Consider the following 26,133-nt stretch of genomic DNA (forward strand, 5'->3'; position numbering starts at 1 on the left):
GACACGGAACAAATACCTGAGAATGCAGGGATTGTGAGACATGGGGCTTGCAAGGCTTGGAACAATTTCTTTCTTTTAGCTCCAAAACTTCCCGTTGTCATATTCCGCTTGATCCACACGAAGCAGGCAATCTCCCAATGACAGGATTCAAGCCACTTGGTTGCAGGGTATATATCTTGGCACTAATCTTGTTAGTTAGTGCATCCCGCCACCTGTCGTTGTGAATCTTGTCCAGTCCTCCGAGGCAGGTACATCTATAGGGGAAACCACATGTTTGGCCAAGACACTCTCGGGTTTACTTTGTTTTCTGTTGCTGAAACCATATTCCATGGACTAGGAGAGAATATGAAAATGAAAATCACAGGGGAAGACTGAACTAGTTGGTACTCACATGTTTATTTTCCCGGGTGATTCTGGCCCCCGTACAATTAAATGATTGGACCCGACGCCACCCTATACTGTAATTGTATCTAGTGAGTCCACTCTCATCCTCGGTAGCCTATTTGTATCTTTGTCCTTTTTATTCTTTCTCATTACGAGTATTATTTACAATAATAGGCATCCCTGTCTGAAACCGGTATAATGACTACAACAGGAATCGAATCCCTGCAAGAAGACGTTTGCCCACGGGTTACCAGTGTCCAAGCTCTCTCCCAAAAGATACAAACCCGTTGTTGTCCCGAAACTCCTGAAGATCACAATTGGGATTCCAGCCAGACAAAGGCAGGGGCCCGTGTGGCACCCGTTACTTCATTTATAAAACCTCAACGGCCTTTCAAGCCCAGGTGGACATCGCACTGACTCCAAAAGGCACTCACCATTTGCAATGGATCTCAACGGCCCTGCCCTCGCGCCGCCAGAGGGCGTTGTTCCAAACCTGGACAACCCACCAAACAACAATGCACTCGCCATCGGGGTGCTATCGACATGTGCTGCTATTGCTACTATATGCCTTTTTATACGCGGTTACGCCCGCATATGGTTGTTGAAAAAGGTTCAAATTGAAGAAGGTATGCCTCTATGATCTCATGCTGTTGATACATCACTAACTACGAGTCATTTCATAGCCTTAACCCTTTGCGCATATGTTAGTTGGTCATCGAAAAGTTAACTCATTATCCGAAGCTAATACCTACCTAGGGATGCTTCTGGGGAGCCCTTTATGCCGAGATAGGTCTAATTGATACACCAGGCTATTTCGTTCATCAGTGGAATGTTCGATTGAAGGATATGATCCTCGCCCAATATGTGAGTCCGATATATAGGCCCCTAGGCAGTTCTTTAACTAACTGATTGAAGTACGTCTTTCTCTTCGGCGTGTTTTATTCGATTGTTCTACCATTGCTGAAAGTGACTATCCTGATAGGATGTTGCCGGATGTTTGCTCCCAGAGGCCGCCGATCCGAGGGATATTTTTGGTGGGGGTGTGTGGTGGTTATCGGTGTTCAGATTGGCGCTGGAATTGCCATCGTGGTCTCTCTGAATATGCAGTGCATTCCCCACAGCGCGATCTGGGATATCACCATCCTGGCAACTAGCAAATGCTTTGACTTGTACAAGTTGCAAGTGGCATCTGCTAGTATTCAGTTGATCTCTGACGTGGCCATTTTGCTCTTGCCACAACAGGTTATTTGGAGTCTCAAGATGACTTGGCGAAAGCGGATGGGTGTCTCCTTTATCTTCGGCCTCGGCTTGCTGTAAGTGCTGATATGCAGCGACGGATTAGATTCTTACGCTAATACTGAGAAACACATAGGGCATGTATTTCCGCAGTCTTCCGACTCGAAACCACAATCATGCATGGCAAGTCGGCAGATGCTGTTTGGACGTTGCCTCCACTGGCCTTCTGGGCAACCGCCGAAATGACATGTGGCTTTTTTATCGTTTCCCTACCGTGCATTCCGAAGATCATGATGGAAACAGGAGCTGGGACTAAGATAAAGAGTATCTTCGGCATGTCCTCTTTAGGGAACTCATCTAAGCGGAATTGGGAGAGTGAAGGAACCGGCCAGTCAAGCAATCAAAGCAAATTGGCGAGAAGTACAACCGACAATACCTACTACAAGCTGGATACCCTGAAGTCATCTGAATCCACGGAGTACCTTCAAAAGGGTACATTGACTCAGGACGAAGACCGCAGGGATGTTTATCCGTGAAGGAGAAAAATGCGCATTACTGGAAAGTGGTATAATTGGGTTTATTTCCATTTTATTTCTTTGTTTTGTTGCTAGGCCACTGGTTGGCTAATTGGAAACTCCAAAATCCTATTACCTTTGATGATGAAGGAATGTAGGCGGACTTGTACTTACCCGTCTATCCGTACTATTGCTTTACAGGATCCCCTAGCCATATAGAGCTAGGTAGATGGAGTCCCGGAGAAGGGGTCCTAGCGGCGACAATTCAACCAAGCCCCCTTATAATTTCTTGTTCAACTGTTACAGAAATCGCAAATCTCAAATTGAAGGATGAGATTCCTTTGCTTCCATAGCAGGGGAACTTGCTCCAAGGTTCGGGTCCCCAATTGATTCCTTTCTGACCATATTATGTAACGGTGACTGACCACCTGGGTAATGCCACTAGATTTTTAAAATGCAGACCGGTACGTGGCTTTCCAGAATTTTGGTATTCCTAGCCTGACCCCTAGGTCAAATTTAGCAAAGATCTGCGAAGTACTGGACGACCACGAGTTTGTGTTTATCGATGGGTCGGTTCCAACAGAGCCAAGTGAAGGTAAGTTCTTCCTAGCGGTGAGATACCAGCGTAGATACCAGTTTGTATCTAAGAAACAGGCGCCACTGTCGTCACAGATGAGTTCTACGGCTATATGCCAGATGTCATTTCCGAAGCTAGTCAATGTCGAAATCTACTGGCGGGATTGGTAGATTATGTCCACAGCAATGGGCCCTTCGACGGAGTGATGGGATTCTCGGAGGGAGGCATTATGGCGTCTATGCTGCTTATTGAAGATGCCCGCCATCCCTTTGCGGGATTCAAATGCGGCATATTTTTTAGCGCAGCCTTGCCCTTGGATCCAGATGTGGTCCGCACGGAAGTTCTACGTTGCATCGACCCGGAAATTGATGGAGTCGTGCTCCATATCCCCACGGCCCTAATAGTTGAGGAAAACCTTGTTCGTTTGCGGGGCCGGTCGCCCCTGGCAGCATTGTGGTCCCAGGAGGATTCTCAGGAGGCGCTAGTTCGGATTTGCGACGAGAGGTTCCGCGAGGTGGTCCGACATGATCTAGGGCACCAAGTCCCCGGGTCCAAATCAATGGAGGGGTTTTTGGAGACTTTGCAAGCTATTGAAAGGACCATTGAGAGGGCTGGTGATCTTTCTAGCTAGCACCTATATCGATAGTGCAACATCCCGTGTTTGCGGGCTATTCCGTTTCTCCATGCGTAATAGGAAAGTCATATGTATTACCGCTTACCGACTACAGCCAAATTTCGCAGTTCTAAAGTTTAAATTGAACTCACATGGAACGGTGCCTCACTAAGAAAATCCTTCTGCACTTCGAGGCTTTCTGAAACGCCGGCCGAATTCTCCGCTTGGCGTTGAAACCTTAGGCCACTAACGCCATCTGGTGCTCTGGAAGTAGAGAACAGATTTGATTTTGTTATGAAGTACTCCGTCAGGTAACTAGATCTTAGACAGATTTAGGAAGATACTAATAACACATATAAGACGTCTATGATTTTAAGAAATGTGGATTCAATGGCGGCCCGGCCTGGCTGCGGCCCGCAAAAAAGTAGAGGCCCGTGCGCCCGTACCCGAACATAGTACTTACTCCAGAGGGTCTCATTAGAGTGGGAATTACAGCCTCAATGGTGGAGAGGGCCATGGCGTTGAGTATTTGAGTACTTGTTTGCACAGAAAGGCTATGTTGGTGAAACCGTGTCGTCTTTTGTTCAGAAGTACTCCGTACTTTTTCAAACAAATTAACCTGCATCATACAGTATCGATTGACGAAGACGGAAACGATGAGCACCCCAGGTTCTATCTCAGCGCGAGATGACATTGCAATTGTTGGATACTCTTTCAGGCTCCCACAAGATGTGAACGACGACCAGTCGTTCTGGGAGGTTCTAGAGAACCGCCGGAATCTTAGAACAGATTGGCCGGCAACCCGCGCCAATCCAGCTTCATTTTTGAACAATAAATTGATAAAAGTGTGTTTAGAATCTGTTTATCAACGAGTTGTGGTGCCTGACTTTGCTGTAGTTCCCTGCAAAAGGTGGTCATTTCCTCAATGAGGACCTTGGCGCTTTTGATGCGCCCTTTTTCTCGGTCACGGCGCAGGAGGTAAGTACCGCTCAAACGATGAACAGAACATTGTACTAAGTATACTATGAGGCGGCGGCGATGGATCCCATGCAGCGATGGACCTTGGAGGAGTCATATCGGGCTTTTGAGAAAGGTGAGTAGCAAACTCGAAGCATCTAGAGCATAGTAGAACTGACCGTCATCGTAGCTGGGATACCTGTTGAGAAGCTGAGGGGCTCTCGTACTGCAGTTTTCTCGGCTTCAATGCTGGAAGATAATGCCCGTCTGGTGGCCATGGACCCAGAGAATACAGAGCGGACAGCTGCCACAGGAAGTTCCGTTGCATGTGTCGTTCCCAACCGAGTGAGCTGGTACTTTGATCTGCGTGGACCTAGCATCCATGTCAATACAGCCTGCTCAGGTAGCTTATCGGCAGTTGACATGGCCTGTAAAGCATTGTGGAGCGGTGATGCCTCTTGTGTGAGTTTGAATCCACAGCCAAAAAAAATATGTTTTCTTTGCTCACCATGAAAAGGCTCTTGTCACTGGATGCAATCTGCTCTTAGATCCTTCGATTTTCCAAATATTAGCTAACCAAAACTTCCTCTCTCCTGATAGCCTTTGCTATAGCTTTGATGAGCGTGCCAATGGATACGCCAGAGGAGAGGGGACATTGGCTCTTGTCCTTAAGCCCGTATCTGCGGCAATTGAAGATGGTGACATGATCCGGGCCGTTATCCGCTCAACAGGCTCAAATCAAGATGGCCACACTCCTGTGCTTACGCAGCCCAGCCCTCAATCACAAGAAGAATTAATTCGTCATGTCTACAAGCAGGCCGGTTTATCATTCCATGAGACGCGATATGTCGAAGCCCATGGTAAGTTTAGATATATCACATCCGCTTCTCAGAGTCTAAGAGATTTTCTATAGGGACGGGAACACCCGTGGGTGATCCGATTGAGATGAGAGCTATTGGCAGGGTTTTCCGAAAAAGTCGAACTGCCGATGAGCCTCTTTACGTGTATGTTTTATAGTAAATCTAAAAGCCACACGCTAATAACTTTTCAGTGGATCTGTGAAGGCAAATATCGGACATCTCGAAGGGGCCAGCGCACTTGCAAGCTTGGTCAAATCTATCTGTATGAGCCATTTTTGCGTGCCTCGAAGTCATGGTATAACTATTAACAATTATAGTGATTCTGGAAAAGGGCATTATTCCACCCAATGCTCTTTTTGAAAAGATCAATCCTGCCATTGATGTGGATTTTTTTAAAATCAAGGTACAGACAGACCCAGTTGTCGTTGTCTGGAATTTCGCTAATTTTATTCTACGATTTAGGTCCCAGTACAAAGTGTTCCGTGGCCAAGTGAAGGCCTACGTCGAATCTCTGTCAACTCCTTTGGGTTCGGAGGCTCTAACACCCATGTTGTTCTCGATGATGCTCTTCATTACATGCAGCAGCGAGGCCTAGCTGGTAACCACTGCACGGCTCTGCTCCCCGGTACTCTGACAAGGGTTGTTAGCATCTCCAATACGAGGACCCAATCCGGTTATGAAGATGGGAACCACGACGATCATAGAGTTATCGATGGGACATCTTTTGTCAAAGGAACTACGTACACTAATGGGTCGACGCATTTGAATGGAGACGGGGCAATCTCACTCATGAACGGCCATGACAAGAGCCTGAGCGTTGCCGCACGTCAGCCCAAGCTGCTTGTCTGGTCCGCCGCCGATCAGAAAGCGGTAGAGAGAATGCTTGAGAGCTACGAGGTCTCTAGCACAGATCTAGGCCTCGATGACCCGTCCAAGCTTGATCATCTAGTATTTACCCTTGCTTCACGGCGAAGTCGGATGTTATGGAGAGCTTTCTCGGTCTTCCCAGATTCAAATGTCGGCCAAGGAGGAAAGGCTCTTTCGCCAGTTAAACCGGTTCGAAGTTCGACCGACACCGGGCTCGCTTTTGTGTTCACTGGACAAGGTGCCCAGTATGTGGGCATGGGATGGGATCTGCTTGCCTATCCAATATTTGCCCAGACTCTAAGACAAATTGATGAGGTATATCACAGCCTGGGATCCAGATGGTCACTTTTTGGTAAGTGGGGCAGCGTTCGGTTTGACCAGTATACGAATGATAACTTACAACATGATTAGATGAGCTCCGCCATGGAAAGAACATCGATAAACCCGAATATAGTCAGCCTATCTGTACTGCTATTCAAATTGCTCTTGTAGAGCTACTTGAGAGCTTTGGTATTGTGCCAAAGGCGGTTGTGGGTCACTCGTCCGGCGAGATTGCTGCTGCGTATGTATCATCAAGGATAAACCACGGTCTTTTCAGTTGAATTGCTGACCAGATGATAAACTTACCAGATATACAATTGGGGCTCTTTCTCTACTTTCAGCGTGCAAGGTCGCCTTTTTCCGAGGAAAGCTGACTAGCAGCGGTGCCGTTTCCCCGGGGGCTATGCTATCGATAAACGTGGCTAAACCTGAAGTGCCACAATATCTCATGCGTGTTGGGGAAGGAGTAACAAGCCAATTGTCCGTGGCTTGTATCAATAGCCCCTTCAATTGCACCCTTTCAGGTCCAGAAGAGGACATCGACGCGGTGAAAGCCCAAGCAGATCAGGATGGCATATTTGCACAGAAACTTAAGACAGGCGTCGCGTACCACTCAGCCGCAATGAACGCAATTGCAGATGAGTATTTGACGTTGATTGGGACGATCGAGGGCGCAGATCGACAAACGAGTAAAGTAACGGCCCGGATCCAAATGGTTTCGTCAGTGTCGGGAAAGGCCATTCGCCAGGACGATTTGGCCGATGCTCAATACTGGGCGAACAATCTTATTTCTCCAGTTCAATTTGCCGACGCCATCCAGCTACTTACGCAGTGGTCGTCGACTCTGAAAATTGGCATGGGAAGCGTAACAGATCTTATTGAAATCGGCCCTCATGCAGCGCTCAAGAGGCCTATCAATGACACAATCCAGCAGGTCGCCAATCGGAAAAGGGAGATTCGATATCTCCATGTCCTCCATAGGTCTCATCCTGCGGTCCAGACCACTCTCGAGCTTGCTGGTCAACTATTTTGCCTTGGTCACAAAATCTCCTTGCCCGCAGTAAACAGACAATTAGCCAACACGCGCCCACCGTTCCTTGTGAATTGTCCCACATACCCCTTTGATAGATCACGTCTGTACTGGACCGAGTCACGCATCAGTCGAGATTTCAGATTGAGAGGTGTTGTCTCCGGAGACACACTAGGGGTCCGAGTATCCGATTGGAATCCCTTGGAGCCCAGGTGGAGAAATTTCTTGAGCACCGAGTCTACCCCATGGATCAGAGACCACAAGGTAGGCCCCTCGTGACAATCCATAAATCCTGGCAAATAGAGGTGCTAATTCGACTCAGATGACAGACACTGTGCTCTACCCGGCCGCGGGTATGTTGATCATGGCCATTGAGGCGGTTCAACAAATGGTGCCTATTGACCGAAAAGTACGAGGATACCTCGTGAAACTGGCTGAGTTTATGAGCCCTATCATTGTACCACAGACTTGGGAAGAGCGCACTGAGACCCAAGTCCGTTTGCGACTGGTAAAGGGCTCACAAAATGACAACACTTCCTTGTTTGATGTAGCAGTCTTTTCTTATTCACGGGGCACGTGGACGGAGTGCTGTAATGCAAATATCATGGCCGAATATAGCGAGGATTCGCTTGGCACTACCGTCGATGAAGGTCTTCAGGCCATGCATAAATCTGCAGTTTTATCTTGCAGTCGTCCGCTCGACTCAAAGGCCCTGTACAAAGATGCGGCTGAGTACGGGCTTCAGTATGGAGGAATGTTTCAACTGCTACAGGATGTTTGCTGGGATGGCAAAAATACCGCTTTGGCACGCGTTGATGTGACCAAGAAAAGATTTGAGACAGGAAGCCTAGTGCATCCAGCAATCTTGGACCAGGCATTCCAGGTCCTGCGAGTGGCTTCCGGGCAGCAAGAAGCTGCCAATGTTCCTGTTCGCCTTGTGGACGCATGGTTCGCACCCTCTGGCTGGCAATTTCCACAAAATAGCTCCATTCAATGGTTTGCGACGTCACACACCACTGCCCGTGGCGATCATGTCACCGTTGATGGAGAACAGGGCAGTATATATGCCCTCGCCGAGAACGGAGCAACTTTATGTCGGATTCAACAGGCTAATATGGCAACTGTATCAAAGAATTCTGAAGAAAAAGGTAAGAAGTTGCTATACAGTATCGACTGGAAGCCACACCTGAGCCTACTTGACTCCAAACAACTATCTCACCTGTACCCTGCGGATACCAAGACTGACGAGACTGCAATGCTGGTCAATTATCGCAAGTTATGTTCACTATTGGATACTGTGGCAGCGCAGGCTGTGAGAGGCTTGGATCGCGCTCAGGTTCCGGAAAATCTACGTCGTCATCTTGAATGGCTTGACTTCCACGTTAAAAGGTTGCCGCCATCCCAGCAAGAAGAGGCCTACCGGGTGAGTAACATGGAGATCGAGGCCCGCGTGGATGATATCGAAAGAGTTCTTCCAACCTGGAAGCTATACACCGTATGCGCCCAAAAGCTACCAGAGATACTCAGCGGAAAGATAGACCCTCTTGAAGTAATCTTCAAATATGATCTGGCGGATACCTTCTATGCTGGACTTTTTGAGAACATATGTGCCGATGGGCGACTTGCCGGTATTTTGGGGTTGATTGCACATGAAAACCCAGCAATGCGAGTTCTCGAGATTGGTGCTGGTACAGGAGGTATGACTGCCCAAGTCCTCGCAGCCTTGGAAGAGCGTGAGAATCGAATCGGAGCTCCCAGCTTCGCTGAATATAGCTACACGGATATCTCGCCCATGTTTCTGGAACGCGCAAAATCCCGCTGGCCTCGCTTCCAGGCTGAGGGTCGATTGAATTTCCAAACACTGGATATTGTCCAGGGAATTGAGAATCAAGGCTTCCAACCAGCTTCCTATGACTTAATTATCGCCGCCAGTGTCCTTCACGCGACACCAAACCTCGAAGCTACAATCCAGCATGTCCGCAAGGCGTTGAAGCCTGGCGGTCGCCTTATATTGCTTGAAGCAATCAAGCCAGAGGATGTCGCCACCAATTTCATGGCTGGTTTGGTACCTGGTTGGTGGGTCTCTCGCGACAAATGGCGGCCTCACTCGCCCGCTGTATCTGAAGCCGTATGGGACCGCTGTCTAAGCGAAAATGGCTTCTCTGGGAATGACATGATCATTCGGGACTACAATAGTGAGGACTGTCATGTGGTGAGTATCATTCTCAGCACCGCTGTTGAAGAACCACAATATCCTATCGTGCCCAGGGTGGATGCCAGCAACCTTGTACTGGTGGTCGATAAGAATCCGTCCGAGAAGCAACTACTGCTGGCCAAATCAGTACGGGACTCTTTGGATCCTCAAGAGGAGTTCGAACCCCGAATTTGCTCCTTCTCTGCAGAGGACCTCCCACAGTCCCTCGCAAATTCTGACGATGACATTGTTGTCTGTTTAGTCGAAGTTAGCCGGCCCTTGCTCGCTAATTTGTCTGAGGAGACCTTCAAAGCCCTGCGGCAGTTGATTCACAACACGCCCAGGCTCTTGTGGGTGACATCTTCAGGTGCCAGCACGGCTGATGGCCCCGAATATAGCGTAATTCAAGGCTTTTTGCGCTCTATTCGCGCCGAACAACCCTCTAGTCACCTCGTCAGTCTCAATATTGAAGGCGAGGCCGATGGTATTGCTTGTGCAAGTGCTATCGTCAAGGTTGTTGAAACCTCTTTCGGCTCTCCATCGTCCCAGGAGCTGGAGTATGTCTTCAAGGACGGAATTTTCATGACCGCCCGAGTCATCGAAGATGTCGCGGGTAACGAAAGAATACATCCGCTTCTTTTGCCGCAGCTCACACATGAGCCCTGGGCCAAAACAGGGGCCTTGAGGCTTTCATTGAACACCGAGATACCTCAAAAGTCTACAATCTTTGTTCAGGACACCGTTCACAAATCTCCTCTTGGCCCTCACGAGGTTGAGATCCACGCAGATACTTGGAGTTTCATGGAAGGGGACATTCGTAGCGCTATCGATCGAACAAAAGATGATCTCTTTGGAGGAAACTGCGGTGGCGTGGTCACTCGAGTTGGCAGTGAATGCAACAATTCCTTCCAGATAGGCGATCGTGTTTGTGTATCAGATCTCGATTGCATGCGCAAGTATCCTCGCTCCCACGAGACCAACTTCGTCAAAATTCCCGAGAAGCTCTCTATCGAAGCAGCCACGTCAGTTTTCCACCCGGCAATTCTTGCCTACCATTCTCTAATCGATATCGCACGACTTGGCGAGCGAGACACAATCCTTATCCATTGGGCTGCCAGCAGTGTGGGCCAGATTGCAGTTCAAATAGCGCAGAAGCAAAAGGCTCAGGTCTATGCGACCACATCATCATTGGAAGAAAAGCGTTTCCTCATAGAGACTCTAGGGATACCAGGTGGGGACATTTTTGATGGCCAGGATGCGACATTTGGAGCAGATGTTGTACGTGCTACTGAGGGAGAGGGTGTCGATGTCGTCCTGAATTCCTTGGTGGGAGAGGATTCGCTGCGAGGATATTCCCAGTGCCTGGCACTCGGTGGCAGATTCATCGAGATCAGCCATGCAGGTATCGAGGCCAAGCTCAATCTTCCACACGAGTTCTTCGCCAGAAATATCACTGCCTCAGTCGTTGACCCCACGCGACTCCGTCCGAAACCATTATCTCGTCTATTGAAGACTGTCATGACGCTGATCGAAAATGGCGAGATACAGATTTTACGACCGGTACCAGTGTATAAAGTGTCGCAGCTTGAACGGATCCACAAGAAGATTCAAGATAAAGAGCCAATGAGCCAGATCGTGGTCACCGCAAGTCCTGACGATATTGTCCCGGTAAGTAGTCTCTTGTGGAAACCTCCAGTATTATAGATCTTTCAGCTAACGGGTTTCCTCGTCCAGCAATTTGTTAAAGAGCAACCAACATGGGAGTTTGACAAGTCCGCATCTTACCTGGTTGCTGGAGGGTTTGGTGGCATTGGGCGGGCCATTTTGCAGTGGATGGCGGACAGGGGAGCCAAGCATCTGATTGTGCCATCGCGATCAGGAGCAATTTCCAAGGCTGCAGCTGAGGTAGTCGCCCAGCTGACTGCTCAAGAAGTAACTATTGTTGCTCCCCAATGTGATGTCTCGTCTGAAACAAGTCTATCGCACGTGCTAGCTGAATGTGCACGAACTATGCCACCCATCAGGGGTTGCATCAACGCAGCGATGGTTTTGCAAGACGGCATCTTCCAGGAAAATATGACATTCACCAAATGGGACTTGACAATTCGATCGAAAGTACAGACCTCATGGAACCTGCATCGCTTGCTACCTGAAAGTCTTGATTTCTTCATCCTCCTTTCGTCTCTTGCTGGTGTGGTTGGTCAAATGGCCAGCTCCAATTATGCTGGAGGTTGTGCGTTCCAGGATGCATTGGCACGGTATCGAGTTTCTCGGGGTCAATTAGCGGTTTCGATTGATATCGGCTGGATGCGCAATATTGGCATTATTGCAGAAACAGGCGCCTATCAGCGCCAGCGGCTGGCTGCAGATGACATGCGGCCAATCGATGGGGCCGAGCTCCTTGCATTGTTGACTATCTGCTGCCGCCCGGATGCTCCACAACGATCACCATCTGAAAGTCAGGTTCTGTTTGGTCTTCGGACTCCAGCTGATCATCTGGCTCAAGGCCGCGTTCCGCCTGCTCTGCTCGACCGGCCGTTGCTGGCAGCATTTTCATATATTGCAGGCTCTGATATTACCCCTGACCAGGATTCTCTGAAGCAGATAGTTACTAACCCCGCTACTCTGTTCCGGCAGTCATCGGACTCGACTGAACGTATTCGGATTGTTCACCGCGCGTTGGCCGACAAGCTGGCAGGTGCGATGTCTATCTCGTCCGATGATGTCGAGCCGAGCAAGCCCCTATCCACCTATGGTGTTGATTCCCTGATGGCGGTGGATCTGCGGAATTGGATTGGTAAAACATTTGGCGCCACCGTAGCCGTGTTTGACATCATGGGTGGGGTGTCTATTGCCAGTATTGCCGATTTGGTGGTTGCGAAGAGCACAGTCTAAGGCAATTGAAGGGGTGACCGACCCGTACAGAGTAGTATCCCAGTTTTTATAGGTTCATTTCAAAGAAATATGAAAGAATATAAATTATGAGAATATATATACTCTGCTGCAAACTTCACCCGAACTATATAGCCACATATATTACTGATAACCTACCCATAATGCAAACCGTCACGACTCGAGACTTAATTATCCTCGCTTTATCATATATTGCATATAAAGCCACAACATAGCCTGCTACCTACCGACGTTTAGGTTGGTCGTTTAACTTGGCCCCGTTTCACTCGTCATGACAATCATTCATACTATTCACCACTGTACTCCAATGCCTACACAGCAGTATTTGCATTTAACCATGTAGAGTCTAAGCATGAGAAACCTCTTCGAAAACAAAATAATGAGACTTGAATAAGAAAACACTGTATCAAGAATTGAGAATGAAGTATGAGAATATAAATCCATGCGACGCTTTCCTTTTTGGTTATATTATCAAACATGGCAGGTCTTTCCATCAACCATTCCAATGGCCGAGCAGTAACTTGGCTACATCTTCCTTGGTCTAGTGGTGATGATTTCCGCTTGTCATTAATACCGATAAGCGCGGGAGACCGGGGTTCGATTCCCCGAGGGAGAGATTTCTTTTTGCACTTGTGTGGCCCATCTGGGTACTCATTTTTATCAATTTTTTTGGCCTATCACTTTTTTTTTGACTTGTAATGCCCCGAAACTGTTCAAACTTATCGGATATACACATGGTTGGGGGAAAAGAACGGCCTCTGAATACGACATGAAAATCCTGATGTAAACATTTAAGTGGAGCCTTGCCCTAAAAACTCCGCCGCCCCATATATCCAAACTGGTCAAAATCTTTCACAGGCCGGCTGGCCCAATGGCAAGGCGCTTGACTACGAATCAAGAGATTGCAGGTTCGATCCCTGCGTCGGTCACTACTTTTTGCCTCCCATGCTTTCTTTTTGCTCTGTTGAGGTGGTCAAAATGGTGGTAAAGTGATGTAGGTGGGTGGCGATTGTACTTTTTGGGTTGCTGAATTATCAGCAAGAACAGAATTAGAATTATAGGTCATTTTAATCATGTTCAGGTATGTAAAATGCAGGCATAGGATTAAGAGTATCATCTAGAATAATGGTGCTGGATTGGCATGGAGGGATATATACCGGATCATGTCTGGCAAATCTTGGCCTTCACTTCCCTACTGCTCACCCCTTGTCGTTCAAGCCCACTGATACCTAAGCAACCCGAACCCATTCACAGCTGAATAGCCTGACCTAACTCACTGCGACCTGAGCAAAGCGGGAGATCAACTGACCATATAGTATCATGTCGCAATCCTTGCTGATCAGAACCACTCCTTTGGCCAGCGAAAAGGCCGCCAAAGTTACAGATTCCACCTTCGCTAATTGCTTGGCTGGCGGTTTTTCAATCTTTTTTGAGTCGTTGGTGCCATTAAGCTGATAGCACCACGTTTGTCCACACTCCATGGACATCAGCACCATTAGCAACCTCCTCGGAAGTGCAAGGTCGATGATACCATATATTGAACTTGCTCTGATCCAAAGGACTGAGATGCAGCATGTCAATACGAGCTGCGCGCGGAATCACATCATTAGGCGTCGAACCAGCAGACTCCTGTTTGATAACGTGTTCTAACGCAGCGGCGAGATGATCAGATGTCCAGAAACCTTCTCGTCGTGGGAAGTCACGCACTAGGCGTAATGTCTCCCGACGGGTATGCCAGTCGCGGCATTTAGTGGCATTGAAATGGAGGATTTGCAGAAGCATAGGTTTAGTGGAGAACATCGAAGATTGCTCTGCTAAGCTCAAGTAAAGCGCCGCCAACTCGTTCATTCGCTTGAATAAAAGCAAAAAGGAGTCATAAGACATCTCATCCAGGGGCCTCTGAAGAGAACCAAGTATGATATCACTGGCCATAGTCCATAGCTCGATCAATATTATCGGGCCACGGTCTTGTGGCGATAGCGTATCCCTATGTACCGAAATGAAAGCACGAAACTCGCTCTTCCAATTCATCAATCTCTCCATAAGCGTCTTTTCCACGCTATTCTGATAGAGTAGATCGGCAAGGGCGGTGTTCAACCTCTGTAGACTAGATCCTACGCGGAGTTCGAATCCCTGCGGGTAATTCGACGTGATAGCCGCCCCAAGGACAAACGAAAAGCCACTTTCAAACACTTCCGACTGCCCATATACAGGCCGGCATACGGTAATCGCCTGCCAGAGCGGTAAATCGTCCGCTTCTGATTCTTTATCATGTTGTGGCTGAGAGAATGTAATCCGGTGTAGCTGTAGATCTGAAATTGTGCGCATTAGGACCAGCCCCGAGGGATTTCCGTCGAAATTGACTTTCTGCCATTCCATAAGCACATTATAGCCGGACCGTAGGTGCGAGGTCATGGCCTTAACATCGCCCTGGAAGAGAGACAGCGACACTAACATGATACATGAAACAAGAACCACCTCTCTATGTGTGCTGCGTGTCGTATATGTATATCCCTTCGTTAGTCTCTGCCGCAGAGAAACAAGGACCTTGGTGCACTGCGCTAGAGTGAAAGATGTGCTTCTATCCACACTAGGCTTAGGCATAGAAAGGGCCTTTGATTTGAAAGAGTCGGCCTCTTGCATAAATTTCCAATGCATAGAACTCAAAGCAATAGCTGCATGCCGAACAGCAGGTTCCTCCTCGGCGACCTGGTGAACGAGTCGCTGCCAGAAGTCATCGACCATATACCCAGTGCATTTTCTAGAAGTATGCGTCTTGAATAAATCAAGGTACCACCGTTCGACGAATGAAAGACCCACTTGGCTTGGATCCAGTAAGCGTCGTGCAACGAAATTACTGGGGCCCGGCTGGGGGCCGCGGTGGCGGCCTGTATGTCTCGCACGGCGCGTTTACGTCGGTCCGGGATCTCCACGTATTCACACACTCGACCCGTATCGGTGCACCTCGAACACGAGGGGTGGGTTTCATCACACTTTTTGCGGCGAATTCTGGAGAGTCATGTATTAGTTGCGGATCTTGTTAGCGTATCAGCTTGCTTACTTGCACGTTTGGCAGCCTGAGCGAACCTTCGAATGGGTTGCCCTCGCTTTTCTAGTCGCTTCTGGAATCATCTCAAGTTCTCAGAAGGCTTGCCTTATAGGAACGCAGGTGGTCCATCTGGTTTTGCTAACCTTCAAATGTTGATACGAGTTGGTTCACCGCCTTAGCTTCGCCCATAACATATGCCAGTGAATTTGTAATCTCGTTACATAAGTTATGTACATTTGCCCTGCTAGTTTTGAGTATTTTGTTTAATTTATGTCGGTATGCAGATAGTTGACCGGGTAGCATAAGCCCGAGCCTGAGCGCCCCCATGAAAGCGGAGCCCCAGATAGGAAAGCCCCTAGAAGACATCATCCTGTCTATATAGCAGATAGGAAGAGTATACCATTGTGGATGAACTAGAAGATATCGCTATGCCAATATGAGACAGATATACCCGATAAATGCAAACCTAAGGGACTATAAGTCCGACAGCTATCTATGTCGGTGGTGATGGTGGAGATCCCTGGCCAATACTATGAAGAATTCATTTGTGCTGAATTGGTACTGGCAATGGTATGCGTGGCTAGATAAATGGGATTCCATATTTTATAAGGAATGAGACTATAGCAACCTGACTACAAAACAAAGTAGCAAGCAAAGGATTCATATGAAATGTACACAGCTAAAAAGATATTAAACTAGGATATCAAGTCGTCCCTACTTCATCAGCAGACTAACAGCCCAGGGAACACTGAGCCCTCGCAGATCTCCATAATGTTGTCCAACGCCAAGGAACACAATGGGAATTCCCGTGGCATGGACCATGCTGACCAGTGTTCCCACCATGTCACCGACGGTGTCACATTTACTGATAATGAAGCCATCCAAGTTCCTGCCAGCGCCAAATGCCTGGTTGAAGTTGCGGGCCTGCATGACACTGTCTGTGCCGACCAGAGCCTCACCAACCATGAAAATCTTGTCTGGGTTAGCAAACTTGGCGAACTTCTCAAGTGAGGACATCAGCCGCTGGTCGTTATGCCGACGGCCGGCAGTGTCGATCAGGACAACATCAAACTTATTGGCCGCTGCGTAGTCAACTGCATCCTTGGCAACGTTGGCCGCGTCCTTGCCGTAGCCCTTCTGGTAAATCTCCACGTCACCTGCATTCTCGCGGACACTCAGTTCCTTCAAACGGTCAGCGTGCACGCGGAGCTGCTCCACAGCACCGGAACGGAAAGTATCGCATGCTGCAATAAGAACACGGTACTTATTTTGGAGCAAGAAGTAGCAGATCTTGCTCAGGTTGGTCGACTTTCCAACACCGTTGACACCAACGATAGACATGACGTACGGGCGAGGCGCCTGCTGCTTGGTGGTGGGAGCGACCACAGCGTTGATCTCGCGCAGCAAATCCAAAGAAGAAGTCGGCGTCAGGATCTTCCTCAGCGAGGATTCCATGGCCACATGTAATGCGGCATCAGTGCTCTGGAAGTTGCCAGTCTTCTTGCCAATCATCTCACGCTTAACTCCCTCGCAGAGCCGGACAGCAGCTTCACGGGCGACGTTCTTCTTCAAGAGGTGTTCTTCCATCGCCTTGAGAGGCTTCTCGAGGTCAGATTCTGTCAGAACCTTGCCCCCAACAATGTTACGGAAGAAGCCACCAATTGCGTTGAAGCCGGAGCCAACGACACCCGACGAAGCAGTGCCCTTGGACTTTTCCGCGTCAGCTTGGTCCAAAATGGATTGAACTTCCTCGCCTAACTCCTTCAGCACGAATTGGCCCTTGCCAGTTCGGCGACCCCAATCCTCCTCGGAGACAGCTTCCACCGCTGGAGCGACAGACCCTCCTTCCTCGGCGGGGGCAGAATAATCGAGGATCTCTCCGTCATCCTCATCTGCCATCCCACTGGCATCCCATCTGCGCATCTTCTTCACAGGAGTCTTGGCGGGCTTTCCCTTTCGGGATTCATCGCCAGACGAGGCGTTGGCGCTCGAATTGGCAGCCTTGCGGGATCGTCGGGATCCACGACCTCCAGGTCCGGCTTTCGCTGTAAGAAGATGACCCTGGGGGGTCGAAGATCTAGAAATTTCTGGTGTAGCTGGTGGCGTACCCTCGTCAGAGGTCGCCCCGGCTAGCGCAGCTCTAGGCTGCGCTTTGGGATGGTCAGTATGCGCTTGAAACCGAGAGTGTTGCCATTCCATACCTTTCACCAGGCCAGGCACCGGTGGCGGCGGTGGGCCTCCATTGTCCGACGAAACAAGCGGGTCTTTCTTTTCACCCGTCTCTGGCACATGTTCCTCTACAAAGCCACCAGTGTTGTCTTCAAGCTCCCGAACTTGCTGTTCAAAGTATTGATCGAACCGATAGGTCTGGATTCTTGCGCGGTCTCCCTTCACCTGGTCTTTGTAGAGATCGATGAAGATTGTTGAAATGTTCTCAAGAAGTTTGTCGATCCAACCAAGGTGGAGTAGCGATTGGTAGACGGCCTGCACAAACTGAGAGTTAGTCGAAGCAGCGACGCGCATGCGCATGCGACAGACGTACCACGAAGATTAAATCGAATTCCTTCACTCTCTTCCATTTCAGTGTGTATTTCTCCTTCTTGTATGCCGGTGAGACTCCAGCTGTCGCATTTTGTGGCACGACCTTCTCCTCGATAAAGACATCGTTGATCAGGCTGTTGATAACATGTGCGCCCACTGGAGCGTATGCCTTAGACCAGAGCACCACGCCCGAGGTCGTCAAAATCTCAAAAGCCTCTAACATTCTGGTTATCGTCGGCAATCGTCAAATGTGAGAAGCAGATAATTAATGTGGGAGGGGGGGAAAAGGTCCGATGTGACTTGTTGGTGGCGGTACGGGGCGAAGTTGGGGGAGCTCGGAAGCGGATTGGATCTTCAGCCACGTATAAACACTTTCCTCCGTTATCAACCTCGCTTCTTCCCCAAACCCCCGTCAGACGACCAGGACGACACGTTCGCCACTAAGATTTCACGCTCCCTATCATTCTATCTTTCTTTTCCTATTTAGGTGCATTATGTATCGGGGCTCTTTCGCTCCGCCGCCCGCGCAATCGCCGCCCCTTCACCACCCCGTCCCGCAACATGTCTCGACCGTCCCTATGATGCGCTCACCTCCACCACCAGCTCCCCAGCAACCCCCAAGTGCTGGATATGGCGGTAACCCATACCAACCGTCGCCCGTTCAGGGTGGTAGTGGAAGCTATGCCCCTGGTGCTCCTGGATTCGGTGGATTCATGAATGAACCCACGGCGCAGATGGGCTTCCAGGTTGGGAAAAGCGCAATGGCGGCTGGGCAGGAATATATGGAAAGCAACGTATGCACCATTGACAGATCTCTATCTTCCACTTAAAGCTAACCTAGAGGACATTCTACAGTTCAACCGCTATGTTTCTATACCCGCTCTTAAGCATTACTTCAACGTCTCCAACTCTTACGTCCTGAAAAAGCTGGTCCTTGTCCTCTTCCCCTGGCGACACAAACCATGGTCTCGACAGCAAGCTCGAATGGCCCCAACCCCTGGACCAAGTGGTCAAATCATGCAGCAACAATACTCGTCCATGTTCCTGCCTCCTCGCGACGACCTGAACTCGCCAGACATGTATATTCCCGTCATGGCCCTGGTCACATATATTCTGCTGTCGGTGTTACTGGCTGGATTCCGCGGTGATTTCCACCCAGAGCTTCTGGGCTCGATCACCACCACGGCCATTGCAGTGATCGCCTTTGAGATTCTATGCTTGAAGCTAGCGACATACATTTTGAGCATTAACAATGACTCGCAGCTGCTAGATCTGGTGGCATACTCGGGCTACAAGTTTGTTGGAATCATTGTCACTATGGTAGCGTCTGAGATCTTCAACCCCGGACAAGGGACCAGGGGCTGGGTTGGCTGGACGATGTTTGCGTACACATTTTTGGCCAATGCGTTCTTCCTAGTAAGTGGCAGCTTTTTACCTAGCTTCCAGTGCGTTCCACAGTTGCTAATATTTAAATTCTTAGCTTCGCTCGCTGAAATATGTGTTGCTCCCCGATTCGACTGACTCCGCCATGCATGCCGGTTCGATGCAGGCCGTGGCTCGGTCCCAACGCAACCGACGCGGTCAGTTCTTGTTCGTATACTCCTACGCCGTTCAGTTCATTTTCATGTGGGTGCTCAGTCGCGAGGGACCATCTGCGGCATCTGCCGGCTCTGCGTCGTCATAATCAGGTACGCAGAAGGGGCAAGGAGTTTGCTCTTTGCTATTTGGGAGGGATAGACTAGGTTGATAGGAAGGCATAGCATGGAGGGACAAGTGGCTTGCTCTGGGTCTTTGGGCATTGCACGGCCGAGGTAACGATATAGCACGACTTATTGTAATCAAAAATTATTTGCATTTGTACCCGAGTGTTTGCAGATCAGATAACAACGTAGGTGAATCAGGGTGAGTTAATTTCTTAGGGGATACCAAAATTACAAGTCTAAGGCACTAAAGGAGAACTTGGGGTTTCAAAGAATATAAATTGCATTCCAATGGCTATATATAAGGCGAGCTGCCAGTCTGACACAGAGATCCTATACTCTTTTGAAGGTTAGCGACAGGTCACAACCAACATAACAAGCAATCATGTGCAAGGTGATAAGGTTCTCAGAGATCTTGGTAGTTAGGTAATTTCATAGCGAGAAGCTCAATTACTATCTAGGCGTGATAAAAGTTTCTAATCATCGGACCTGGGGGGTATTGCGGAAGATTGTGTGGATGTGTGAACATACCCTGTGAAAGATCGAGAGCGATGTTGCCGAGAGGTCCGGTCTTGAATATCAAATAATGTCCTAAAGCTTTTGAACAGGTCAGCGCGATGTCTCTCAAAAGCATTGACAGCATATAACATGAAGTTTATAATCCATATCAGAATATGTAAGAAAATTGAATATCATCCGACAGTGCTGTATAGAGAGCCCCGGCGAGGGCCTCACAGACACTGGGTCAATCGCAAATTACGGCATCATATGAGGGAAAGAAGGCGGGAAAAGGGAATATGAGCATACCTTAGTAAAATGCTACATTTGAGCAATTGGCGAAACTGAAGCAGAAGCAAGACTCATCATTAAAGTCTTGAGCTTCCAAAGCTGAATAGCTTGAAGGGAATGAGTTAAGTTGTAGGTCAAAAAAAACGAGATAAATGCACGGTCTCGGATAAAGGTTAATGCGGATGCTGAGATAAGCAGAGCCCTAGACCTGCAAGTGGCCGGTTAAGCGAGAATGTTGCGAGTGTGGGCACATCCGAATTTCGAGACAACTCTTGGACAATTGAACTCTTTCGACAACCCCTTCTCGACTCATACCCCCTGTCGACCGTGAGTGTGCTATCTCCAAATATTACAGACCCGCGACGCTGAATTTTTCATCTCGCAGAATTTCGCCATGGCCGATATCGATGTCAAGGTCGCTTCGTGGAAGCTGGTTGAGGTTGGCCGCCTAGTGCTGATCCGCAGCGGCCCCTTCGAAGGCAAGCTTGCTGCCATCGTTGAGATCGTGGACCACCGCCGTGTATGTGGAATCGCCCTTTGAAGTCCGGAAATCGTTACAAAATTGGAGAATCGGATTTTCGGAGATATTCTGAAGTTGGAAATTGTGTATTGACTTGCGATTTTCTTCAGGTCCTGGTCGACGGTCCCTCCACCGAGGAGCAGAAGATCGTGCCCCGTCACGTTCTCCCTCTCGCCCACGCCACTCTCACCCACTTCACCATTCCCCAGCTCCCCCGTGCTGCCGGTACCGGTCCCGTCAAGAAGCTTTGGGCTAAGAACGAGATTGATGGCAAGTGGGCCAAGAGCTCCTTCGCTCAGCGCACCGACCGCTCCGAGCGCCGCAAGAACCTGTCCGACTTCGAGCGCTTCAAGGTTCTGCGCCTCCGCAAGCAGGTACGTGGAAATATCGAATGGGGGGTGGTTTCTGGCACATAATGCGCCTGGGGCCCACCCGATCGGACAATCTGGGGAACTACGAACAGTCCAACTAACATACTGCAGGCTCGCTACGAGGTCCAGAAGTCCCACGCCAAGGCTCGCGCTGCCAACAAGTCATAGATGATTACGAGGTTTCGGTGCATGGGTTTGAAGGAGGTGTCCTGGAAGGGTTTCCATTGCTGGTAATACTCTGGCAAAATCGCTGTATGCATTATCAATGAACAGCAAAAATGATTCAAAATCCTTGATATCCCGGCAAAGGGGCCTTTTGTTATTTGGTTTTCCTCTGGCTCTGGACTCATTTTATATCCCCCAATTTACGGGAAATATCTGGCTCTACAAAAAGAATAGAACGAGCAGATGCGTAAATACATATGTAATGACCTGGAAACTGTATTATATACATATATTATATGATCTAGATGAGATCTATAAATTATTAGCCAATCTAGTTCAGAATTGGTGATGTAGTTCCATATAGGGCAATGTGTGCAGGGCGGGCAGTCTGGGGTCTCGCTAATGATTTTCGGGTTCGGTCTGGCGCACAGCTACGCACCTTCAACTTCAACAAAATCCATCCCCATTCACAACAGCTTGATATTTACCTTTCAGGTATGTATGATTATTTACTCGACTGAATCCTCGCCTTTTCAACAACAAATTCCGCCCTTTCCCGAGTGTTGTGCGATTCGTGGGGGGTTGACCAATCTCCTCCAATCTCTCCCACCATGCCCGCTCTCACACCATTCAACCAGCCTTAACACCATTGCGAACGAAACAACCCAACTAATCAACTCTTTTTTCGCATTCTTCTTAGGGCCCCTTTACATCGCAAAAATGGCTGATCCCCGCGTTGAAGAAATCCACGATGACGAGGTCTCCAAGACCGTCGAGGAGAGCTCCTCTGAGTCTGGCTCCGAGGCTGGCGATGAGCCCAACATTCCCGCCGGTGCCTCCGTCGCTGTCCACTCCCGTGGTGAGAAGAAGGCCCGCAAGGCTATTGGCAAGCTCGGCCTGAAGCTCGTCCCTGGCATCACCCGTGTCACTCTCCGCCGCCCCAAGAACGTATGTGAATCCCGATGCGACCGTCATGAGAATTTCTACCCCGCCAGGTACAATGTGCTTGCGACCATCAACCGCAACATGGGCTACCAATGGGATGGAATATCTTGATCATTCTCGATGTGGAGATGCTAATTATTGAAATTAAAGATCCTCTTCGTTGTCAACCAGCCCGAGGTTTACCGTTCCCCCAACAGCAACTGCTGGATGTATGTGGAACCCAATTGGAGTCAATTCATGCCTGAACGACATTTACTGACATACTTTTAGCATCTTCGGTGAGGCCAAGATTGAGGACCTGAACTCCCAGGCCCAGGCTTCCGCCGCTCAGCAGCTCGCTGCCTCCGAGGCCGCTGGCGACCACGCCGGTCACGACCACGAGGAGGTTCTCGGCAAGGCCAAGGCCCCCGAGACCGAGGATAAGAAGGAGGATGAGGAGGATGATGGTGAGGAAGTTGATGAGTCCAACCTTGAGTCTAAGGATATCGAGCTCGTCATGGCACAAGCAAACGTCTCCCGCAAGAAGGCCGTCAAGGCTCTCCGGGAGAACGACAACGATATCGTTAACTCCATCATGGCCCTCAGCATATAACGAGTGACCGCATTTAAGGTTCTATGAGGACTTGGGTTATGATGCCAGATGGAAGATGTCTGGTATGTTGTCGCCCATAGTGTACACAATTTAGCCCAAAAAACAATTGAACCCATGATTGAGTCAACCAATCATTCTATATATTTTGTAAATATATAAGAAAAATATAACCTGTTCATAAGTTATTTACAATAATGAACACGATCTCCCTATAATTTGTCTTTTTTGCCTGTATAATACACGGTGGATTTCGGAATTGGTATCACGTGACCCGAACAATCCAAACCTTCCGGGTCGCTCCTCGTTCGGCACCTCCCTGCACATTGAACTCCCCTCTCTTTTCCCCACCCCCAACCTCTATCATACCCGTCACAATGGCTGCTGTATGTTCTTCTCCTACTCCTCGACATGACAGACCCTTGTCAACCTATCCGGATGACTCCCGCTAACTCCCTTCACCCGAAAACAGCGCAGCGCCGCTCTCAAGATCGACTGGGCCCAGGTGTCGACCTCCCTCGGCCTCCGCGGCCAGACCGCCGTCTCCCTCCAAGCTTTCAAGAAGCGCAACGACGAGGCTCGCCGCAAGGTCCAGGTTCTGTCCGAGCAGCCCCAGGCCGTTGACTTCAGCCACTACCGCGGCATCCTGAAGAACAAGGCTATTGTCGATGAGCTCGAGAACCACTTCAAGACCTTCAAGCCCGCTACCTACGATGTCAGCCGCCAGCTGAAGGCCATTGATGCCTTCGAGTCCCAGGCTGTTCAGAACGCCGAGGCTACCAAGGGTAAGGTTGAGGCCGAGCTGCAAAACCTGCAGAAGACCCTGCAGAACATCGAGACCGCCCGTCCCTTCGAGGACCTCACTGTCGTACGTATTATCTGCTGCAGACCGCAGAGATGGAATCATTACTTACATGATTACTTTCTTAGGACGAGGTTGCCGCCGCCCAGCCCGAGATCGACGAGAAGACCGCTTCCCTCGTCTCCAAGGGCAAGTGGATGCCCCCTGGCTACAAGGTATGTGTTGACTGTCTTGCTGAGAGCAATGCGTTCGTTTTGATACTTATACCATTCCCTTTTGTAGGAGCGCTTCGGCGATCTGTCCGCCGTTTAAGCGTGGACTCTTGTGGCCTCAAATCAGCCTTTTTATTCCTCGCTCCATCACACTACGTGATCATGACTTTTGGAGCCAAGAAGATGGCTATTCAGCCAGTGTGTGGTCAAATACCTCCGATAGTGTGGTGGGGCAGTTGGGATGTGTATAGAAACAATACATTTGTCGTTTCTGCGTTCATTAATGGATTCTCTTGTAAACTCGTACATTTGTAGCTATATTAAGATTCTAATTATTGATAAATGGGTGGGAAATCTGCCGTAGCTAGAAAAATAAGGTCCACAAATATATGCTATGCCCGATATATATATCAAAGCAAGCTCTCTCCATGTGGATCGAGTCAGGATATATTGCGGAGTATCACGCGAAAATCGTTTCTTTTTCAAAACTCCGACGAGTACCAAGCGGCAATAGACATATTCCAGTTCAGATGTAGTAGACGATGTAGGCGCTCAAGCCACATACATAGTCTTGATGAGGAGCTTTCAAGCTGGCCTTGCCAAGACATGCAACTCACCTCAGTTTACCCACTTCCCCTACCCCTCAGTGATGGGCCGGGCTTTTTCCTTTCATTTACTTTCATTGGAGACTGCGCTGGGAGCGCGTCAAGTGCTTTTCCTACAGGTCACGAGGAACTGCAGGGACAGTATGCGAAGTCTGCAGTCAATATCGTATGGACTGTGTTTCCATTGAGATAAACCATACTCGTCTCTGCTCTTTCTCCTCCCTGGCCCTTTAAAAATATAAGCACACCGGTGATTTGCAATTGGACATCGTCTTGCTACAAGCAAACTATATAAGAACATATCATCTCTAGAGACACTGTTGCAAATGGGCCCAGGTCCCTCCGATCCGTTGGCCGACCACACGTGCTCGCGCCTTGAGTCACTGCCCGTGGAAATCCTGCAGTTGATCTTTCTTCACAGTCTTGAAGTGAACCTCCCTCGTGCTTCACCACGTCTCAGCCAAGCACTGTCCACTCCATTGCTCTATACCTGGCTCATTCGGCTTGCATTCAGCAGTCCCAATTCAGGCTCGCGAGAGGGCTTCTTTACCCCGGATTTCCTACCCCCGCCTTTGGACTTCTGGGCACTGTCCTGGAAAGACCGCCAGCAATTACAGACTAACCTGCTGGCATGTCGGTGGTGCACTTTTCCCCTGTTGCGGAAATGCCAGCGTGAGTACGTTGCCCATACAATCCGACGCAAATGTGTCGGCCTGGTCTTCAATCCGGACGACAAAGCAGTGCTGTCAAATCTAGACCCACGCTTTGAAAACCTAGAAGCTTGCGACTGGGCTGTACTCGGCCGGCGTGGGAAAGGGGATCTAATCATCCCCGCACAATTGGAGGAAACCTCGCGCCACGCTGTTGACCGCAAAGTGGCAATATGGTTCCATTTTGGCGCTGTACAAATCCGTAAACCAAGCGAGATATACCATGAGAACGACCTCTTCCGGCTGCCGTGCTCAGTGGCCATTGGACCTGGCCGCATTCCGGATAAGGTCTTGCGCTCGCCCTGGTCAGATGCGCAGTTTGAGTTCTTGCAGCTGCTCTCCTTGGACTTCTACCTGGATGAGGATGAGGCCAGGCCAGATCGCTCCTCTGAGATTACATATCATCTCATTCGAACGCGCAAGATCGAACCTTTCCGTCGCTTGTTGAATATACCGTTTCGAGCTGAAAATTGTCGTGTCCTTGCTCGCTGGCCACTACAGAATTCGCATTATTCCCTCGTCCGGCGCTATGGGAGTGGACCTGGGGATCCGTTTGCAAATGTTATTTTGAATGAGCGTTGGGATGACATGCCCGCAGAAGCAAAGCAGGATTTGTTGCGATATGTTGAGTCGTCCTCGCTGAAAGATGGAAATTGACATGCTTGTCT

The 26,133-nt window shown here is 49.2% G+C and overlaps 10 protein-coding genes across 10 annotated transcripts; 8 read left to right on the forward strand and 2 right to left on the reverse strand.

Moving 5' to 3' along the window:
- Positions 1-1,377: 1,377 nt before the first annotated feature.
- Positions 1,378-2,156, forward strand: N7517_007612 (Serine hydrolase FSH; the record flags this gene model as incomplete). Its single annotated transcript, XM_056725342.1, has 2 exons — positions 1,378-1,697; positions 1,757-2,156. The coding sequence occupies 2 exons, from the start codon at positions 1,378-1,380 to the stop codon at positions 2,154-2,156; spliced, it is 720 nt and encodes a 239-aa protein (XP_056581592.1).
- A 433-nt stretch (positions 2,157-2,589) lies between these two features.
- N7517_007613 (Serine hydrolase FSH) lies at positions 2,590-3,343 on the forward strand (the record flags this gene model as incomplete). The annotated part of the gene is made up of 3 exons (XM_056725343.1): positions 2,590-2,599; positions 2,656-2,730; positions 2,790-3,343. The coding sequence occupies 3 exons, from the start codon at positions 2,590-2,592 to the stop codon at positions 3,341-3,343; spliced, it is 639 nt and encodes a 212-aa protein (XP_056581593.1).
- Positions 3,344-3,981: 638 nt separating this feature from the next.
- N7517_007614 (Acyl transferase/acyl hydrolase/lysophospholipase) lies at positions 3,982-12,449 on the forward strand (the record flags this gene model as incomplete). Its single annotated transcript, XM_056725344.1, has 13 exons — positions 3,982-4,170; positions 4,223-4,303; positions 4,355-4,418; positions 4,473-4,744; positions 4,800-5,142; positions 5,196-5,286; positions 5,334-5,404; positions 5,460-5,545; positions 5,605-6,361; positions 6,421-6,571; positions 6,640-7,624; positions 7,683-11,222; positions 11,289-12,449. 13 exons carry the CDS (start codon positions 3,982-3,984, stop codon positions 12,447-12,449), a joined length of 7,791 nt encoding a protein of 2,596 aa, XP_056581594.1.
- Positions 12,450-13,913: 1,464 nt separating this feature from the next.
- N7517_007615 (uncharacterized protein) lies at positions 13,914-15,212 on the reverse strand (the record flags this gene model as incomplete). Its single annotated transcript, XM_056725345.1, has 1 exon — positions 13,914-15,212. The coding sequence occupies one exon, from the start codon at positions 15,210-15,212 to the stop codon at positions 13,914-13,916; it is 1,299 nt and encodes a 432-aa protein (XP_056581595.1).
- Positions 15,213-16,230: 1,018 nt separating this feature from the next.
- Positions 16,231-18,280, reverse strand: N7517_007616 (signal recognition particle receptor subunit alpha; the record flags this gene model as incomplete). Its single annotated transcript, XM_056725346.1, has 3 exons — positions 16,231-17,666; positions 17,718-18,000; positions 18,059-18,280. The coding sequence occupies 3 exons, from the start codon at positions 18,278-18,280 to the stop codon at positions 16,231-16,233; spliced, it is 1,941 nt and encodes a 646-aa protein (XP_056581596.1).
- A 271-nt stretch (positions 18,281-18,551) lies between these two features.
- N7517_007617 (protein transporter YIF1) lies at positions 18,552-19,741 on the forward strand (the record flags this gene model as incomplete). The annotated part of the gene is made up of 3 exons (XM_056725347.1): positions 18,552-18,851; positions 18,913-19,473; positions 19,538-19,741. The coding sequence occupies 3 exons, from the start codon at positions 18,552-18,554 to the stop codon at positions 19,739-19,741; spliced, it is 1,065 nt and encodes a 354-aa protein (XP_056581597.1).
- Positions 19,742-20,753: 1,012 nt separating this feature from the next.
- Positions 20,754-21,815, forward strand: N7517_007618 (60S ribosomal eL14 domain-containing protein; the record flags this gene model as incomplete). The annotated part of the gene is made up of 4 exons (XM_056725348.1): positions 20,754-20,873; positions 20,932-21,066; positions 21,177-21,440; positions 21,549-21,815. Coding segments are annotated over 4 exons (576 nt in total), but the record flags the coding sequence as incomplete, so codon positions are not given.
- A 507-nt stretch (positions 21,816-22,322) lies between these two features.
- On the forward strand, positions 22,323-23,139 carry N7517_007619 (nascent polypeptide-associated complex subunit alpha; the record flags this gene model as incomplete). Its single annotated transcript, XM_056725349.1, has 3 exons — positions 22,323-22,550; positions 22,698-22,756; positions 22,818-23,139. 3 exons carry the CDS (start codon positions 22,323-22,325, stop codon positions 23,137-23,139), a joined length of 609 nt encoding a protein of 202 aa, XP_056581599.1.
- Positions 23,140-23,513: 374 nt separating this feature from the next.
- N7517_007620 (F1F0 ATP synthase subunit d) lies at positions 23,514-24,301 on the forward strand (the record flags this gene model as incomplete). The annotated part of the gene is made up of 4 exons (XM_056725350.1): positions 23,514-23,522; positions 23,609-24,004; positions 24,067-24,153; positions 24,221-24,301. 4 exons carry the CDS (start codon positions 23,514-23,516, stop codon positions 24,248-24,250), a joined length of 522 nt encoding a protein of 173 aa, XP_056581600.1. The 3' UTR covers positions 24,251-24,301.
- A 780-nt stretch (positions 24,302-25,081) lies between these two features.
- N7517_007621 (uncharacterized protein) lies at positions 25,082-26,122 on the forward strand (the record flags this gene model as incomplete). Its single annotated transcript, XM_056725351.1, has 1 exon — positions 25,082-26,122. One exon carries the CDS (start codon positions 25,082-25,084, stop codon positions 26,120-26,122), a length of 1,041 nt encoding a protein of 346 aa, XP_056581601.1.
- Between the last annotated feature and the right edge of the window lie 11 nt (positions 26,123-26,133).

The sequence above is a fragment of the Penicillium concentricum genome (genome assembly GCF_028827145.1).
Source record: "Penicillium concentricum strain IBT 3081 chromosome Unknown utg000002l_segment0_segment0, whole genome shotgun sequence".
NCBI lineage: Eukaryota > Fungi > Ascomycota > Eurotiomycetes > Eurotiales > Aspergillaceae > Penicillium > Penicillium concentricum.